The 20086-nt window shown below is 36.7% G+C and overlaps 1 protein-coding gene across 1 annotated transcript in view; it reads right to left on the bottom strand.

Annotated features, from left to right (window-relative positions):
- Positions 1-20086, bottom strand: part of SPAG16 (sperm associated antigen 16) — a 269751-nt gene that overhangs the window by 224152 nt on the left and 25513 nt on the right. The window contains exon 9 of the mRNA XM_029959592.1: positions 18831-18979. Within this exon, the coding sequence (XP_029815452.1) occupies positions 18831-18979 (149 nt within the window). The remainder of the gene's footprint in view (positions 1-18830; positions 18980-20086) is intronic.

The raw sequence follows: 20086 nt of genomic DNA, 5'->3' as shown, positions 1-20086 counted from the left end.
TCATGGACGGAATCAAACTTAATACATGTAATTGAACTGAATTCCTTAATTTAAAATTATTACAACTCCACGATACAAAGTCTATACTGACACGCCTGGATTTTAAATTTCTATTTCTGATTGCCATTAACAGGAGTTATGAACATAAAATCACCACATGTGAAAGAATAAATTCGGTACTATTTAACTAGTAGTGATTCCCAAAGTGTTGCCCTGGTTTTTGTGATCATCCTATCACCAAATCATAAGAGAACACACTCCTGTTCGTTTTTAAAAATAATATTAAGTCATACAGATCATCAACCTTTTACAAGTCACAAAGCAATATATTCATACAACACAGATGTACAGCATAACTACATATAGAACTTAATCTTGTATAAACAAGTGCAAACTGTTACAAAACTCAGTTTGCCCATTTGCCAAGGAGAAGAAAAATAACATTAGTGAAAATGCTGCAATAAATTATGATGATTCGAGGCACACAAGCAATTGCCTGGATTTTCATGGCAGTTCTTTAAGCCACGAATAACCACGTGCTGTTCCCAAAGATATTCCCTATCCCTTCCTTTAAAAGGCTTATGCTTGAAAAGCTATTATAATTTATGACCAACGTTAAAATAAACAACAGGGCAATAAAATATAGCAACTTCTTCCAATTATAATTTTATTTTGCAGTTTTAAATTTTGATTGCGGCGCTATTAAACCTCAGCAATATTTTAAGTTACAGCAGCACACGTTGCATACACCCCACAATTTGTCATGTTAGAGGCAATGCTGATTAAATGACAGACATCAAGTTACTTCAGGTTTCTGACGTCCTTCAAAGTATGTTGCAGTATTGCCTTTTTTTATACATATTTTAAAAATTGTTCATAGCAACCAATATGAATTTTCTCCACTACAGAAGTATCCTACAGTAGAATCAACTAAATAAGTTAGATGCTTTCTGCAAATAAGTTTGTGTGTTTGCTTTCTTGGAACAGCCACGTGAATCAAGGAATTAGTTATCAAACATGACATGTTCAGATCCAAATGTAGAAAAAGCCTCCCACATCAGAGATAGTGATTATGGTATAGTATCATAGATACTATGATATAGATATGATAGATACTATGGTATCATTTTTATTAAATCACACCCTATATAACATCCATGCCTCATGTAAGATTCTTTCCATTGCAGAGTCTGAACTGATTTCAAGACCCCAGGGTTAGAGCCAGGAACAGCTCACTTGCTGTCCACTGTTTGGGAACTTAGCATTAAAAGAACAAGTGTTTCCCATATTTTAAGTATTATTACATGCCGTGGGTGATTTTTTTCTTCCACAAAACATCAATACAAGAAATACAAGACTATACATTCATCTACAGATGTTCCAGAGTACAGCTCATCTGAAGTAATTTCGATTTTATTTCTAAAACACTCACTGTAAAAGATAAAAGTGTGGGAAAAGTCTTTTTTTTTTTGATAATTTTGTTTGACAGTGTCATCTTCTGCTTCTAATAAGAGAGAAATGTATCTATTCCCAAAGATTCTCCTACCACAAGTAATATCCAAATACCAACACTAGAGGTTGAAATTATTAACAAAAAGGTTTCATTTTTCCTCAAATTAATATTCTGCTTCTAAGGCATTTACAGGAACATCAAACTGTGTTTATGTTCCCAGTAGCCAGCACACACTGATTTTTCACATGACTAAAGTACACACTGTAATCATCTCAATAACTGTTATAAGGCACACAGGGTTTACAAAGGTCCATAGATCACTACAATGAACTGGTAAACACATTCAGGGCCCATTAGTTATTGATTTATTTGCAATTACCCGTTACAGATGCTGTCCATGTTACCCCTGTTTGCACTTAATCATACTGACTCCATTTCAGGACAGCAAGCAACCATTATATCAAGCTCCACATAATGAGAAATAATGAAAACAAAGCTGTAAGAGTACTCTGACAAGCAGGTACAAAGCACTCCACTTGTCAATACTGGAGAGAAATGGATTTTTTATAATAAAGAGCTAATTAATTGATTACCATAGTTGCAAGCAGTAAGTACTACATCAAGCCGTGCTAAAGCTGATTATCTATCCCAGTTAACCACCATGAATATTTTCAGCACTGCAGGAAGTGGATACTGCACAATATGAAAGTGAGGTACTGCCAGACTGACTTCCCAAACGTGCCAGCAGTGAAACCCAAACTGCTAAAAACTGCCTGAAGGTGTGAGGAAGTCAGCCTGTTCTGGATTCAGCAAGACAGATTAGGAAGCCAGACCTGTCTGTCATTGATTTTGGACCACATAAACCCCAAGTCCTTGCACTTCCTTGAATTAAATTTCTACTTGAGCTAGTCATAGCTTAAAAAATAACCCCATTATTTATAAATTGCCAGTTTTTTCAAGACTGAAGAATTGGCTGAAACTGCCAGTACATTTGTGAAACACCCAACTACATTCTCTGTTCAAAATCAACACTCTGACCCAGAATGTTCTTAAATTCAATTTTCATCTGCTAAATTCTATTTTACATTTGTCTGCTAAGTAAACAGTGCTATTAAATATGTATTTTGTTTCCTTTGTCATAGTCAGTGATGAAGAACCTCCTAATTGAACCCGACCTGGCTGAAGACAACACTGCTCATTGCAGGGGGGTTGGACTACATGGCCTTTAAAGGTCCCTTCAAACACAAACTATTCTATGATTCAGTGAAATTTAAAAGCCACTGTAGTAAAGTACACTTTTATTTCTATTCAGTTTACTAATTGATCCAGACTTCCCCTCCTGGTCTCTTCATGTAATAAGACCTCTCCAGTGTGTTATTTGATAACTTGATCAGTAGCTCTGAATCAAAACTCTAATCAAATTTGAGGTTCTTTTTTTTTCTCCCAAGTCATATATAAGAATGCTAAATAGCTTATGAAGAAAAAAAAAATCTCTGTAAATATTTGATAATTGTCCATTTAAGGCTGCATGTCAGGCTCAACCATATTAGTAACATTATTCACATTGATTTTGCACAATTCCACAATCATATCTTCCACATCTGGGACAATTTGCATTAATATTAGTATTAATCATATACAATTTTTAGTTCTCTCTATCACTCTATTCCTCCATTTCTTGAGTCACTTTTTACATCTTAAATATAATTTTGAAAGTACCCACAGATTGCTGGCACGATCTCCCTGAGACAATTTCTTACAACAGAAGGAGATGAAAAAATAGAATTAGTTTATCACCACCTGACTCCCGGGTTACAAAATTGAAACTGAGCTTTCATGTGGGATAGGGGAACTGCAAGATTTTATTCAATTCTTGAAGCCTAGTCCATGTACTCTCAATAGAAAGGTAATTTGTTCATGTGGGTTAGGACAGATGGCATGGGGACCTAAAATGAATTTTCCTCTGAAAAACAGCAATTGTTTAGCCAGTGAGTCTGTTCTTTTTCTGTATTCAAAATCATATATCCTTAGTAAGAATGTAAGTAACAGTTTGTATTGCTTTTTATTACCATTAGCCCCTCAAAACCCACTCAATTTTGAGATGGAACCAGATGCTATTTGTCTTTTCCAGTCTCTCTACAAACTGTAGAATAACTGTTCACATGCCACAGTTTTCTGTTCCATCCTCTCTGGCAAAATCAGAGGGGATATCCCAAACCAATTCTCCCCAGCTGCTCATTGACAGAAAGACTGAGGACAACTTGCAATCTCATTCTATACTGGGGCACTTGGGCACTGTCATAACAGCTCCAAAGCTTCTACTGGAGATGGCAAATTTCAGTCAGTAGTAGCTACAGCACAGGCTGAGTATGAAGAACATGGGCTTTATTAATTGTTAAGGCTGCCATATATGGATATTTCTCTGTGCACTCAGAGTAATGGTACAGCCAGTTATGAGACAAGTGGGTAAAACCCCACTGGATTCAGTGACTGCACTTTGGAACCTAATGCTTGAAGAGACATCACCAGAACTCTACAACAGGGAGAGAGAGAATGCAACACCACCTACCCAGAAAAATTCACAATTTATCTGATCACAGGTTGTACCAGCCTGTTCTCATTCACAGGACATTACCAGAGGGAAACTGTGGTTAAGAATTACTTTAGGAAAACTAAAAACACGATCTGGATGTAAGAAGAGTAAGACACTAGTGAGAAAAAGCAGGCTGAGAAGGGAACACTCCAAGGAATTCCGCAGTAGAGCACACAGGACCTTGCAGTATACAAAATTAGTTTAAAAAATCCTGGTGCAACCGGGGCATATCTCTATTTTAATTATTCTTATATCTTAAACTATTGCCTTTGCTTCCTCCATCTACTCCTCTTTTTTCCTTGTAACTTTCCCAATTCCTGAATATCTACAGAGGTTCAAACCCTCCCTGAGCCCTGATTCCCAAGCCATACAGTTATGCCCAGCTGCCCTTTGAATATACAGAGCAGGTGTGACTCTTCTCTGTCCACTACAATAACATAAAGAAATGTAATTAACTACAAATCTGAACTTCATTTCCCCTTGTATTATAAATTCACTTGTTTCAGGAAATGTCCTTATCTTTTACCCCATATTCTTGGCATCTTTCTCTATGACTTCAGTAGAAGTTTGAGGATAACAAGCCACCTTAACACATTCCTCTTTAAAGCAAACCCAAGTGGACAGGACTAGGCCAATTAAATTTCCTTTGGCCAATGTTCTACCTGTACCAGAAGTCCTCTCTCATTCTCTCTTGATTTCACAACATACAAATTGCAGCTACACCTTTCCACAGGCAGATTTAAATGTAGCTTTTTTTGCTCTACTTTTATCCTCCAGAATTCTATATCATAAAAGTCTTCTCTTCCCTTATTTATCATTTATAATCTGTACCATTGCCTCAGTCTTTCTTTACTTGTAGTTCACAGTCATCTGACATGTTCTTATCAAATTTTCACTCACTTCCTTTGTAGCTTCCATGCATTCCTAGGTACTTACATGACATGTGGAAAATTGTGTGGAACATAATTATTTCATTATGCAGAAAGAGATACACCTGCACTGCCACCTTTCCCATTTCAAGTCCAACTCTCACTGCCATGTATTCCAAAGTGTTCTTAGAGTAAAACCAACAATGTAAGCACAGGAATAGTTTCGGTAAAATAGCATTTCTGTGAAGTGCCTTTGGATTTGGGTATAAATTCTATTCCTGCTGACAGGTCTGCTTCAGGTCCTCATTTCTAATCCAGAAGGCAGGATTGCAAACTTCCACTTGTTGGTATTCAAGCAACCATGGACTTGTTACAGCCACTTGGTCTAAAACACAAGGTTCACAATCCCCTGCTCTCCTCTGTGCCTCAAGCTCACATCAATTCCTGCATTATGTTGCAAATCACCCTTTTATTTCCAAGTGCCCAAAGACCAACTCATCTTAGTCAGAGCCACCTTGTCTTCCTCACCTGTCAGTTCATTCTTTTATCTTTCATTCCTACCCTCAGTAGTCACATCAACACCTTAAATTATTTCTTTTTGTTGTTGTTGTTGTAGTTCTACCTTCCCTCTGCAGGCACTGAAGGCAGTATTTGGCAAGAGCTTTCACAGTTAAACTGCAAAACCACCAACGTGGTTTTTTACTCAAAGTAACTGCAGTTACTAAAAGCATTTAATATGTTTTTAAAGAACTCTTCTATGTGATCACAGTTATTGTTTAAGCCATAAACTGTATCTCTGGACTCCCTTTGTAATTGCCCTGAAGGAAATTCTAACCAACTCTCCAACTTGCAGACCCTCACTGATGAAAAATTCAGCAATACTCTGCCTCCAGAAATTTCCTGGAATCACACTGTCAGATTTTTAGATATTAGATATTATTTTTTGTGCATATGGAGGAAAACAGAAAACAAAGTAATGCCCAGTAAAACATATTAGACATCATTCCTCTCAATTTCTGTCATTCCCACAATTAAATGCCCACTTATCCTTTTTCTGGAGCAGAAAAAACATTAAATATATACAGGTGATGAATTTCAGAAAAGAGATTACAGCATCTCCGACTGTTCTCTCAGGATTACCTTCCAACCATTAGCTTCTTAAATCTTATTTGTTCAGAACAAAAACATGTGAAAGAAAACACATTTTAAAATGAAGAAACATCTTACACAAACAATTATTCTATATTCAATTATCAATGCATAATCCAGAAAGACTGGCAAGTCTAAAACACTTCACATCCTTTCACTAGTGCCAAGTCTCATGCTGGAAGTTGGACATGTTACTGCACTGAGGGGACCCCACAGTAAAACTCAAGGTTTTTGAGGCCTCACTATTTGAGTAAGACAAAATTTAAAAAAAAAAAAAAAGAAAAAATATGTTGCAAGAGTATAATTAATAGACATTACTTAATCACATTTGAGAAGCAGGATCCTAACTCCATATTTCTACATTTAAATTCAGTTGGTTTGGATTTTTTCATCCAAGATATTACTGCTAATACACTCATGCTATTTGTGTGTATCTGTGACCTCAATATTGCTTAGTCATATTTTTGGAGGCTTCTACCAAACTGATGGGTACAGTCTCTCCAAAAACTTCCTTTTCTAACTCAAAATCTAAAGGGAATATAAAGAACAGAGCAGAAGATGTATTGCCATCATCACAGACACTCAAAAGAGAATCACTTTAAAATTTCAGGTTTGGGATTTTTTATTAATTTAAGGATTAAAACATTTAAGTTATAATACTGCACAAAGGACACGGGGATGGAAGAACACAGAATTACCTGTATATTCCTCAGAGGGGTGGGGCAAAGAAACAACCACAAAGAGCAGAAATTCAGTGTAACAGCTGAGAGCAGCAGTTCAAATTTCTACAGAAAAAACACTGAATGGAAGGTCCTAAATAAATAACCAACATTTTTTGCACTGATATGTACTATATATCTGCATTGTAGCTTGTCTGTACACTTCAACAAAAAGGTAGAAGGCAATGATTCACACAGCAGTAAATCTTTTATCATAACAGTAGAATTACAACTTTCTCAAACCAAAAAACCCCAAACATGCCATGCTTTACTGTGTTACCTAAACAGGAGCAGAAAAACCCTTAAACATGTAAAGTTCAGGGATAATTGCAGAAGAAATGTAGAGGTAAAAGTCCTCTCTACAAGCAGACAAATTCTCACCATGATTCAATTAGCTTACACATTCCCATACAATTTCATCAGGATTCAGACACAGAAAGGCTGTGAAGATTCTGTAACATTTACACAAACTTGAAATTGCCCCCAGGAACTGTCACCTGCTCTTGAGTGAGCAGGAAAAGATTTGGTGTAACATACAGAGTGAGCAGATCCCGTGTCCCCACACAGCCCAATGCAGATCCAGCTCCCCTGGCACTGCACAGAGGGGCTTTGAACCCAGGGCCATCCTGGTCACCTGATCCAAGGAGCACCACCAGAAAAATGCAAAGAATGAAAGGAGAAGGGAGAAGGAAAACAGGGGCAGAAAATAGGAACCCTGTCACTGGCAACAAAGCATTACATCTGTTTCAGTGATTATTGACACTAATTACCAGACAATGAACCTTTGCAGTACAACATTATATAATGACAGCTGACTTGTTCCAGAAGATGCCTATTTAACTCTAGCATGCTTAGACAATAATATCAGCCTGATCTCAGCATATAAGACAAATTCTCAAAAGTATTTAGGCATCTAAGGTGCCTTCCAACTCATACCATTCCATGATTCCATGATCTACTCCTACTACCTTCCATGGCAGGGAACCCAGACACCTTTGTAGAGCTTTAAATCCTAGTCACTGCTGTTTTGAGAAGAAAAACTGAAAGGCTCAAAAATGGCTTTCAAGGATTGGGTGTGCAGCTAAAGTACAGTAAGACAAGACAGACTACAAGTAGATCAACCTCTCATTTTTAAAATCCAGGCACATACTTGTGTCGCTAAAAATAATGGTCAAATTAGAGTTCATGCAGACTCACCAAAAAGAGTGCTAATAAAATCAAATCTCAGCTGTGCCATTAATTTATTGAGTGGAACAATCCAATGACATACTAAAGTGACACTCAAATACATCTGGCTGCAAAGAGAGACAAAAAGGTTACCCTTTTCTTGTTTCCTCCCATTACCTTTATTACAGTAACATAGTTCTGACAGGAAATTCATGATGAATTAATTCAATTAGTTAGAAGACCTTTAAAAGTAATAAAAACAGGATTTGTATTATTAGGAACAACATTTATAGCTCCAAATCTCCAATTTAAAAGCTTCCCTGACATTCATAAATTATTTAAGAAAACAAACTTATTCCAAAGAAACAGAGAAGGACCACTCCAAAAGGTATAAAATGGAGCCAGCCTTGAGCACTGTGGAGTAGCTGACACAGCTGATGAGAACAGTCCCCTGCACAGGTGTTGGCATGTTCTGACTAAGCTCCCAGCCCCAGCTTTGGCACATCCAGCCTCTTTTACTGCCACTGAGGCTGTCTACTCACACACATCACCAGATGGTGGCTAGAAGCTTACTCTGTGTGTATCCTGACAAAAATGGAAATAAACCACACAAATAGTAAAGAGCTCCTTGCTATGACTCCCAGACCAAAAAATCAGTTAACTTAGTGCCAAGGTTAAGAATATATGAATGTATTAGCTTGTTTGTTTGTGCTTTTAGAACCAATACAGGAGTTATCAAATACAACACAGGACCTATCCAATTACCCTTAAATGTGCTCCAAACATTGTCAGCCTACCCCTCGTTCTTTTTATGAACTGTGTAAATATAAAACACTTAATTAGTACATAATAGGCTGTCTTACATTAAAAGAAAACAAAACTCTATAAAATAAACAATTGTGCCAACAAAGCCCTTTCAGCTCCTCTTCATTGTTACTTCCAAAATTATTTTAGCCTGGGTGGATTTGTGAGATCAAAGCAAGCCCCTCCCCTCCCCTCTTCTTCAAAGCTGTGGTGGCAGGCAAAAATTGGTCATGAACTATTAGTTTGAAAACAGAGGAGAAGCTGGAGGAACAAGATCAGAACAAGGAAAGTTTAGTCAACAACAGAACAGCAGCAGAAGAAACAGCTGCCAAAGCCTATCCTGGAACTCATGAGTACATCTCTTTCCAATTAATATTATGTTTGAACAAACCCAATCACTCAGCAACTGCCTGTATATACAATAATCCAAGTATAACACACTCAAAAATGAGGATTCCCTCCCCCTTAATATAATTTTTTTAAGTAAAAATATCTCTTATTTCATCTACATGCTCATCACTATTTTCATTACTAAAACAAAACCAAGGGCAGTATGTTGATGTTCACCAACCCTGTGATCTGTTCTGAAGCACATCCCTGGGGTGTTCTCCCTACCTATTACCTTCACATGGGTATGTTTTGCTCTCTCTGATTATTTTATCTGCTGGATTCAAGAACAATTTCTGCATGAAGTGTGAAGGAGGCCTGTGAATTTCTTTCCTATCACTAACATCCTTTTCAGGCTGTTTTCTTAAGCTGTGCCCATGAAAAATACACATACAAAAGGCAGAGAGACATCACAGCTATATGCATTGTTCCTAAATTATCTACACAAGTAATTTAAACAGAATTTTTTAAAAATTATAGTTATTGCACACCAGAAGTGTGGAAACATAGGGCAACATTTTCACACTAACAAGTACCACTGGAACATGACTAAGTTTTTTGTTAGTGTACAGTGATCTTGCATAGTCTTTTTGTTTATCTGTTCCTTTATTTTTCAAGCTATTTGTGGAAATCAACTCTTGACAGATTTACATCACAGCAAATCTCAGTTTCTGCTGTACTGCTTCGAGAGAACAGTTTCTTTACAGGTGGTACAGAAACACTGGGGAGTTTTGCTTTCTACCACGAGTGAAGCATTCCTGCAAAACCAGAAGCAGCTTCAGGTGTCTGCCTGGCTGATCTGCTTTGGATAATATGAAATGTACAGCACGTTACCTGAGCTATATCCACAAAAGAGGATAAAAACTTGTAAACATAAATATAGAAATATGTTGCAAAGTACACAAAGATGTACAAACTGAAACCGTCCACTGAGTATCTGGTAATCCAAGACTACTTCAGCATTATTTGGTCTGTGTTTTGAGTAACAGAATTCTCCAACTAGGCTTTCAAACTTGTGTTTTCAAACTTTGTAATTCAGCACCTTAGTTGAAATTATTTAGAGTATTTACAAAAACAGCAGAAGAACAAAAGAGAAGGGGAGCTGCTAGGGAAGAGAGCATGACTGAAAGGAAAACCACTTCAGTACAAATAATATATTGTGCTTTTTGTCCCCAAAACCAATCTCAGATCACAGCCACATTAAGACATTAGCTTGCACTTAAATAAACACAAATTTGCAATATGAAAAGATTCTCAATGAGTCCATAAAATTGTTTAGCAGTTGTGCTTTACAAAGTGGTTGCATTTAGCAGCAGCAGATTTGATTTACCTTCGTTGTCTGAATATGATGCTGAAATTATTTCTATTCCCCTGGCATAAACCCCACCTGCAGATCCATCATTACAGGCTGGTTTCCAGCACACACCTGTCCCCCCTCAGACTCCCTGCTGGCAGAGGTTTCACTTGGGTTACTGCATGTAAGAGCAGGTAAGACCAATTAATCCACGATTATGCAACAACTAGCTTTTATCATGATCAACCCTGTCAGGCCTAGATTCAAACTGGAAATCCAATTAGGAAAAGGCCTGTGACCCATTAACATTGTCTTCATAGCATGTGACACTGCAGTGAAACAGTATTACATTTTCTGGAGGAAACTGCCCGATTATTAATTCATAAACTGTTTGGAATAAAGACTGAGTATTTTATTTCATTTCACTGCATTCAAACAGAAACAATTAAGCCTCTGCTTTCTACTCCCAGAAGTGCTGTTTGAATATACAAGACAAACAACCCCGAACGTGAGGAGCAGTGTGTGTTCCTGCCAGAGCACTTAGGGGGTGTGAGAGATTTGTTACCATGAAAACCAAACGCTAATGTTGAATTTCATTTTCCTTAAAGTGATGTTTACATATGCAAAGGCTTTGTTTAAATATTGGGGGAAAAAGATTGAAACACCAAAATCCACAACTTAGTACGGAATAGTTAATTTAAAATATAAATACCACAGTGAGCACCTGAGCCTTTCCTTCCAGATTTTAGGAGTCTGAGTGCTTATTTCATATTTCAATCACAATTCAGTAATTTGAAAGGGATCTAGTTTCATCCATGAATTACTTAAGCTGAACTACATTAAAATGGAAAAAACCAAAACAAACAATTAGTATTAACTTTAGCCTTGTTTAATCTACTTTTTTGGTGTAAGTATATCAAGCAGAAGTTCACACATTGCCCTGAACATCCATCTGAGTTAACTGTGAATTTTAGACTGCAAATATTTCTTCTGGAAGAATATTTCTTTCAAAATAGTGGTGATTATTTCCCAGTTCAAAGACATTTACCATTCTGTACATTTTGACTTGCCACTGTATATCAATTACAATTAGGACTTTTATAGGATAATTTTATAGGTATTTTATCAATACCCCAAAATACCCAAGCAGATCATTGTTTTGTTGTACTGAAAACTAAAACTATGTATATAAGGCTCCCAAATTATTACATAACTCTTCCCATGTCTTGCACTGTTAAATTTTTATTATAAAACAGACCTTAAAAAATAGAAAAATTATAATTGAAACAGATTTCTGTGGAACCTAGATTTTTTTCCTCTCACACAAGAAAAATCCCTTTTAAAAAATCATTGACTTTTTTCAAGTGAAATGAAGTTTGCATCAATAATGTCATAACCAAGGTACCCAACACTGCTCATATCTTGGGCAGTGAATTCTAATGCCAGTTAGTGACTCTCTTTCCTTTAAAGTAATAGACATCTTGGCAGAAGTTTAACATTCAAAAGATCATTGGAATGGCCCAGTTAGAGACCCTGTACCATCAGTGGCTGTAAGTACCAAACAGCTGTTAGGGAAGAAACAAGCACAACAAAACCACTCTCCTCCTCGGCCCCACAAAATTCCCAAATGATTTCCAAGAGACACTTTAAGGTCCTGACACTTTAATTAAAGGGAAACCAAAGCATTAGTCCCAAGTTAATGAAATTACTCAATTCTGGTCTCAAATGCCAAACACTGTTGACATAACCAAGAGCTGTACAAGCACCAATCCACCTCCTGCTGCGGGTGCTCTGCATGGAGCCTCTTGGCAAGTTCCCTCTTAACTCTTGCACAGCCAAATCCTATCAGAAATCCCAAATGAGGGAAAGCATTGCAGGAATGCCTGTGGGGTAAAAGAAACCCTTAAGCAACAACACAACTCCCAATTCTCCCCCTTTAACAGGGCTGTCTGTTCTGAGGAAGGCAGCAACAGCTATTGAGAAAAGTAAAGGAAAACAAACATTTTCAACTCTTTAACATTTATGTAATTTTTTTCCTGTCTTTTACATCATCTCAGCAACACTCAAAGGTAGCTTTTTAAATTAAATATTATTTCAGTAGGTCCCTCTTCCAGGAAATCAAAGCATTTGCATCTAAAAATCAGTAATTTTATTATCAGTAGTTTCTGCAAGTGACTATAACAAGAGTGTCACTGAAGACAGACTATTATTCTAAAATCTGTCATTATTTACACTCAGAGACAGAAAGAAATATATAAATATGCAAAGCATATGTACAATTAGAGTTAGGATCAAATGCATCCTACTTCCCAACATCCTTCTGTACTGGTTTTCAGTCTTGGGGGCCTGGTACCTTATTATTCTTGGCAGTGTGCAATGGCTCAAAATAAGCCTTGTTCTTCAGCACAAAGAAACCCTTTGGATGATCTGTGAAGTAATTTTATCAAGTACTAGTGGCTTCAAGTATCAATCTATTTCTAGAAATGCATGCAATGAGTGTCTTGATTTAACAAAGCTGCAAAGATGGATGAAAAATTATATATAAGTTGTCTACAATTTGGTCTTGCAGCTATATGAGTATTACCTATACAGCTTTATTTGTAGTTAAAATTCTTAAGCATTTTCTTATTTTCTCCCTGTAGGTCTGTCACCTTTGAACACATCTGGGAAAGCCTGAAACTAAAGCTATCATCACATTATCCACTACATTACAGAATATCATAGAAAAATTGAAACAAGAGCGTGGATGTCATCTAAAAAGAAGTTTTTTCTTTTTACCATTTTCAAAGCCAGATTTGTTTAATTACAAAATATGTAACTCTTTTAAATTAAATTCCATCAAAACCAACTAAAGAACACATTTTAGGTTACATCCAGTCAATCTTGGATCACGTTCTCAACATTTGAGTCACAGAACATTAATTCCTCTGTGGAAGGAAAGAGGCATCATATTCTGAGGGTATATATTCTGTGCTGCTTAATCCCACTGTGCACCTGAGGCCAGTCCCACCAGACACTAAGCTGCACGTGCCATCCCCATTCCAGAGCCACAGGCACACTCAGCACTTCCCAAATCCACACTTGCTGGCTGGCACATCATCTGCTTCCCTGTCTACGGGCACTAATGGGAGTCTTGACCCTTCCCCCAGCCCTCAAGTCTAATGAGGATTAGAAATCATTTCTTTGATATTGCTGTTCCTCAGTAGAAAGTCAAAATTCACCCACTATTTCAGAGCAAGGCTGAAAGCTGCTTCCCTTCAGGCCAGTTTTTGGGGGAATATGACAGCCAGGCAGCTAAACAAACCCTCTCCTGGTCAGCCAGTACATCCCCTTTCCCAAGGGGACACTGGACCTACGCTGTTCCTCAGAAAAATCTGCGTGTCCTGTTCCAGTAACACAAAGTCCCCAGGCAATCTAGTCCAGTGTTTCACTGTATTTACCACCATAAATCGTTTAATCTGTCATCTGAACCATTCTTATTGAGTTTCTACCTTATTACTTCTTGTGCTAACAGGTTGTTTTGTTATTTGGTATATTTTTTGGTCTTTTTCTTTTTTTTTTTTTTAACAGAATTCTATTTTAAGGATGCATCCTGTCTCCCCTTAGGGTTCTTTTCTGTGGACTACACAATTTCACTTTTCACCCTTCCTTTGAACAACTTTCATAGATTTCTAATTATTCTTACTGCTCTAGTGTAGATGCTCCCCTTGTCTCCAGAGGAGCTGTGATCAAATTGAACACAAAACTCCAGCCAAAGCCACATGCCAGCTGAACAAAGCAAGAGGAATATTCCACAGCCTCCATGCAATATTCCTGGTTTACACTGCAATATAGCTTTCAGCTATTCAGCAATATTATGGCATTTTCAAGTCATGTTAAGCTTTTTTTACACAACATGCCCTACAGCCTACTCTAATTAAAAGCCATTTGATCAGCACTTTCTTATCTTCTTGATCTGTATTTGTGCACTGGATCATTTTTTCAAGGCAGAGTTTTGTACCTTTTCTTACATTCATGTTATTTATTCAGATCAATTCTCCAATAGGACAGTTTTGGAATTTTACTCCTATCCTCAGCTTCACTTGCTATTCCAACCCCACCCAACCCAGGTCACTTGGTCTCTGTAAGTCCTGTCATCTTATTTTCTGCTCCATTTTCCAGGTCATTAATGACAATATATCCCAGCAAAATGCCTATTCAATACATCTGCAAACTTCTAATCTATTTTTCCCTAATTTAGAAAAATTTCTGTCAGGCCAAATTTCTACAGTTTCTCACAGGAACTAACTATCTGTGAGACAGCACCCACAGCCTTTCTAAAAACATAAGAGCTCTTATATCTTAAGAATAAGATAAAGGTACTACATTTACTGCTTCTCTTCTATCCATACCTCCTATCCTTCTATGGATGCAATTTAGAGTGGATTGAAATACTTTTTCCTTGCAAATCCATTTTCACAGTTACTTCTTTTCCTGGTTTCTTGCAGATGTTCAGTACAATTTCAGTTATTAACTGCCAGCTTCCTTAGGAATTTAAGTTACACAGTCTAGTCTATCATTTCTTAGCTTTTACTTTTTCTCTCTTTTATTTCTTAGCTTTTACTTTATCCTTTTCCCTTCTTTAGACTGCAGTCTTATATCTGCATAACTGGTATTAATTTTCTTAGCTCCGTGTCTGGAGTTTTCTCATACCAGGGAAGGACTGTGGGAATAAGCATTCTCAGGACTATCTGTCACTCATCTTCTCTGAATATCAACTCAGTGCTTTCTTAGCCACCTTATGACAAACACAAAATGATTATTTCGTTTAAAACCCTTCCTAACTATTTTGGGATCTCATCTTTCCAATTCTGTCCCCACTATGCCTGTGCTAATTTATATTCAAAAAATTCAATTCAATAATCTGATTAAGCAATCATTTGGTTTCAGCTTCCCTTCTGCTTAAGAGCACAGAAACAGCAGTTCTTGTAAATTTTGTGCACTTTCTTCCATAGAACTGAGGAGAGGCTTGGGTTTAATATATGTCTCCATGTGGTATTTCAACCCAAAATATTATTAATTACAGAAGCTGTATTTGTATGATCACTTGATTTTACTTCTGTGTTTTTAATACACACAATGGCCCTGATTGCAAAATCTGTTCCACGGAAACAGACAATGACTTAACTCCAGAAATGGCTAGTGCACCTTTAGATAAAGTTTTACACAAGTAAAACTGCAGAAAATTAAACTGGGTTGTAATATATTATATGTAGAAATATAATTTAGTGAATATAAAGAACCTGCAATTGTCCTGCTAATATCTACTAAAAACAATCAAATTTACAATATACTCTGAGAGGAACCTGAGACAATGAAAATATAAAAATAGGGAAAGTATATTTCCACAGCATAATGAAATTCTCATTATAAAAAGTTCTCTACAATTTTAATGACTTGCGAGTGCATTTTAATTAATTTTAATGTTTAAAGCAGTACTCTATACACATTCTTAATCTAAGAATATTTATGCTATTGATACTGGCTTAGTAAGGACCAGATATGTAAATAGTTTAGCCTAATTGCCTGTTACTGTACAATTTAATTGAGTCTCGTAACAAAGATTATAAAATCATGACAATACATTCCCTTAGAAAAAAATCCAGTTGCTTTTTCACTGTTCCACTGATAAACTTCACATCAAAAGGGACCCTATGTTTTAAATTATGTGTCAGCTTTTACAGGATATTACAAAAACACAATATATATATCTGTCCTTGAAGCAAATGTTCTTGCTCAGCTATGAGTCATATTTGCATCTACTTTAAAGCACAGGCATTTGTTAGATCACTGTTTAGCTACAAGACAAAAGGAGATGTTAAATCATTTCCATCACCATAGTTCACTCCTATGTAACAGTACAGTTAATGCAAACATTTATAATTTTGTCTCAAGGATACAATCCCATGACAGTATAATGGCTTTTTACTGAATATGATATAATCAAAATGTCTACATTTGAAAATTGGATTAAGGGTTCACTCTGAACTCTAAATGTTCACCTACATTTACTGAAAAGAGCTAAACAATACTAAACAGTGAATTTTACCTAGATTTCCCATATCTTCTGTTTTCTCCATTTTGTCATAAATGAACTGTGTAAATATAGGACTTTTTAATTGTATTTATTTCTTCTGTATATTCCTCACCCGAATTCCATGAACTGACCAATTTATGCTCTCTCACTTCCTATGTAGTATAAAGAGAACTTAAATGAATCAATCTTAATACATATAAATCAATTTTACCCTCCCCAATAAAACATTTAAAGTGTTATTTTCATCACTGTAAAGAAAATAAGACTTAATGGCACACTCTTCAATGAAGACAATCCCATGCTGAATGATTTTAAGTCACACAAGACACAGCAGAATTTAAAAGATCTTTTGATATAGGTCAAAGGAGATGGGACACCACACAAGTCTGATTCCAACTACCACAGCAATTGATCTAAGGAAGTCATTTATACCTCAACCTTTTGACAGGAACAAATACTCAGACAACTAAACTGTTAAATAAGAATGTACTATTTTAATAAAATAAGTTGTATTAGAACCATAGTTCAATAAATGCACACTACAGGACAGAGTTCCTTGAGTATCTGTTGTTTGAAACACAATTTTATCTCACCTCTTTGCACTCTACAAACTCATCATTCCCTCTGCCATTTATTCTAACAGCCTAAGCAACAATTCACACACACTATCCAAGGCAGTATCCTTTACTGGGGGAAAGAAAATATTTAGAAATAATAGATCCAGGAAATGTGAAGTGAAAAAGAACTATATTGTTCCATTGCTGGAAGAGATGCTAATGTCACACCTCAAGTTTTAGATCACCACTTAGTCACGGGAAAATCTAGTACATTCAAACATGTCTATATTTTCTGATGTCTTATTTCTGGAACTACTCCAGTTTTCTAATCCATTGATTAAATAAAGACATCAGGGCCTCTGGTAGGACTCATTTGGGAAACATAGGATCTGCAGCAACACAGATGGTTGCCAGAACCAGTCAACTAACAGTGCTCATGAATTTCAAAGAACAAGAAAGAGCCAGGCAGGCTCACTGCCTGTGCAGAGTTTATATTCTGAGGGTGAAGCACAACTCCACTGAAATGTACTATAAAAATCCTGATGACTTCAGTAGAAACAGGAACAAAAAAATTATTATTTCTTGGGTTAGGAAATTTTATCTGTTCACAAGTCAAAATGAAGAGGGGAGATACCTGTAAGCGTTTAAGATGGAAGTTTTTAACCACTGGATGAAAACCAGGGAAAAGTGGAGATGGACTGGCTGGTAGGTGCCTCAGTAATATTCAGATACCAACAGGTGGGGAGACAGTACTATACATGGTGAGAAGTGGTTCAGAAAGCAACAGCAGGTAGACAGACAGACAGATGGACAGATAGATAATTTTGGGGTTCGGGAGAAAGAAAATGGAGGAAAACAAATATAATTGTATGTTTGTCAGTGGAGAGGTGAACTGCCAATAGAAGAAATGCTCTTGCAAACCAAATAGAAACAAAAATAAATTACCATGGCCATACTCTTGTGGAGACAAGCAAAGATTGAAGCCAATTCCAACTATATCAGCATCAAGTCAAGATTTTTTTCCTTCCCAAAACCCACAGTTTAAACTCTAACTGTACTTCTCAAACAGAAATATACCTGTGAAACAGGTTCAAGGGCTTATGAAATTTTAGGTATTCAAACGTTTACCTTGATCTGGAAAAATAAACCCCACTGTTATATCATCAAAAAATGCAACCTCAATAAATAAACCCACTGGAATAAAATAAGTAAAGCAAACAACTCCTTTCCACAATAAAAAATATTCAATCATTAATTAATTCTGATTTTGCACAACTTCCAGACCGAAACAGTAACACATCTCTGGTATACTCAAGTTCAGAAGCTTTGACCATTAAGAAATCACTGATTTTTTTGTCCTTAGTCTCCCAGATGATGTACCTTTTAGACCCACCTGGAACAGACAGTCTGAAATGCTTGAAAAGTTTGCAAGTACTACAGAACAGATCAGGATTTCTCAAGTTACAAAAGAAACACAACAGAGCAAGAAGCATTTACAGCCAATGCTCTTCCTCTGCAGGGTGATTACATCAGATTCTCAAAAAGTATCTTGCTAGCTTCAACTATTCAGAGTTCCTATAATTCCCTGAAATATTAATTGCAATAAGAACTCATAATGAAAATAAACTTGTTACCTACCTTTCCTATTTACTTCTACTAAGTATGGCTTCTTTTAAACACATTGGACAGGCATCTTTCACCACAGTTCAGTACCAGTTTAAAGTGGATTAGATACTGAGCAACTGGAAAGAACACTATGTACCTTCAGATGGCTCTTGCCCATCTTCTTCTCTGCATCTTTGACTGGATCAGATGAAGAACTTGCAGCAATAATGATTTTCTGCTGCCTGGCTTCCCGAAGAGTTTTCTGGGTGGGACCTTCAAAGTCCTTCTTCCTTGTACAATCATGGACTACAAAATAAAACCAATAAAAATATCATCAGAATGCTTTTTACTTACTCTTTTGGAAGATCTCTTTACTTAATATTAGGTAGACATGTGAAATTATCAAAGAAATACCATTTTAGATAAAGAGATATTGAGGTTACTGTGCCATCCATATAAAGTATTCCAAGACCACATGTAGCTCTGCTCCACAAATGATTTGAGGCTGATCTGATTTAGCTTACCCAAAGGGTACCCTAGGCTTTGCCCCAAAAATGCAGCAATATTGCAGTATAGAGAGAGTCACAGTGAAACAGGGGCATTCTTTCATGTCCCACAGAACCAGGAGAAATATCAGCTCCCTGCACATCCTACCCAATATCCATCACCAATTCATTATTCTGATTTACAGCCCACATTTCCTTTCGCTTCCCTGCACTGTCTCCCAACCCACCTTTCCAACAAGGAATTATTTATGAATTGGTAACTCAAAGAAATCCTACACAGGTAACAGCTGTAAATCAAAGAGGTTGAAAGGAATAGGAGCAGGAGCACAGCCCATGTAGAGTACAATACAATGCATCTGCCACGAGCTGGCAGAGAGGACACTATTCTCTGACAGTCCTTGTATTGGCAGCTCACACATGTCCAATACAGTCCTTTGTGATCCCTGTATCTTGTTGCAATGCTCTGTTAGATGTACATGGATCTATAAGAAAAAAAAATGTAAAACTGAATTCCAACAGTGTTTGGGCACTGTTACATCCCTCCAGTTCTTGGGGGAAAAAAAAAATCTCTGCTTGAAAAAACACACATACAGCTAAAATCCAGACTAAAACAAATGTACTTCACACTACCCAATTCTAAATGCTTGCTCTTGTAAAATGGTTTTATTAATGGAAATTTGCTGACTTAAAAGGTGGAAAAAAATCCCACTCCCTCCACTCTTGAGGCAAAAAAGGCAGATCAAGCAAACACAAAACCTCCTTGTATACTCAACCTGAGCAAAGCTAGAATTAATGGAAAGAACTGTGCCTGGATTAACAAAACATCTGTATTCTCACTGCTTTAAAAGTTACAGCTACTGTCACAGATACCCTGAATAATTACTTTCTCTAAGGAACGGTACACAGC

Source organism: Manacus vitellinus, unplaced genomic scaffold (genome assembly GCF_001715985.3).
Source record: "Manacus vitellinus isolate BGI_N305 unplaced genomic scaffold, ASM171598v3 scaffold_20_pilon, whole genome shotgun sequence".
Classification (NCBI taxonomy): Eukaryota; Metazoa; Chordata; class Aves; order Passeriformes; family Pipridae; genus Manacus; species Manacus vitellinus.
The sequence above is the reverse complement of the archived record's forward strand: the minus strand, read 5'-3'. Positions and strand labels throughout refer to the sequence as shown.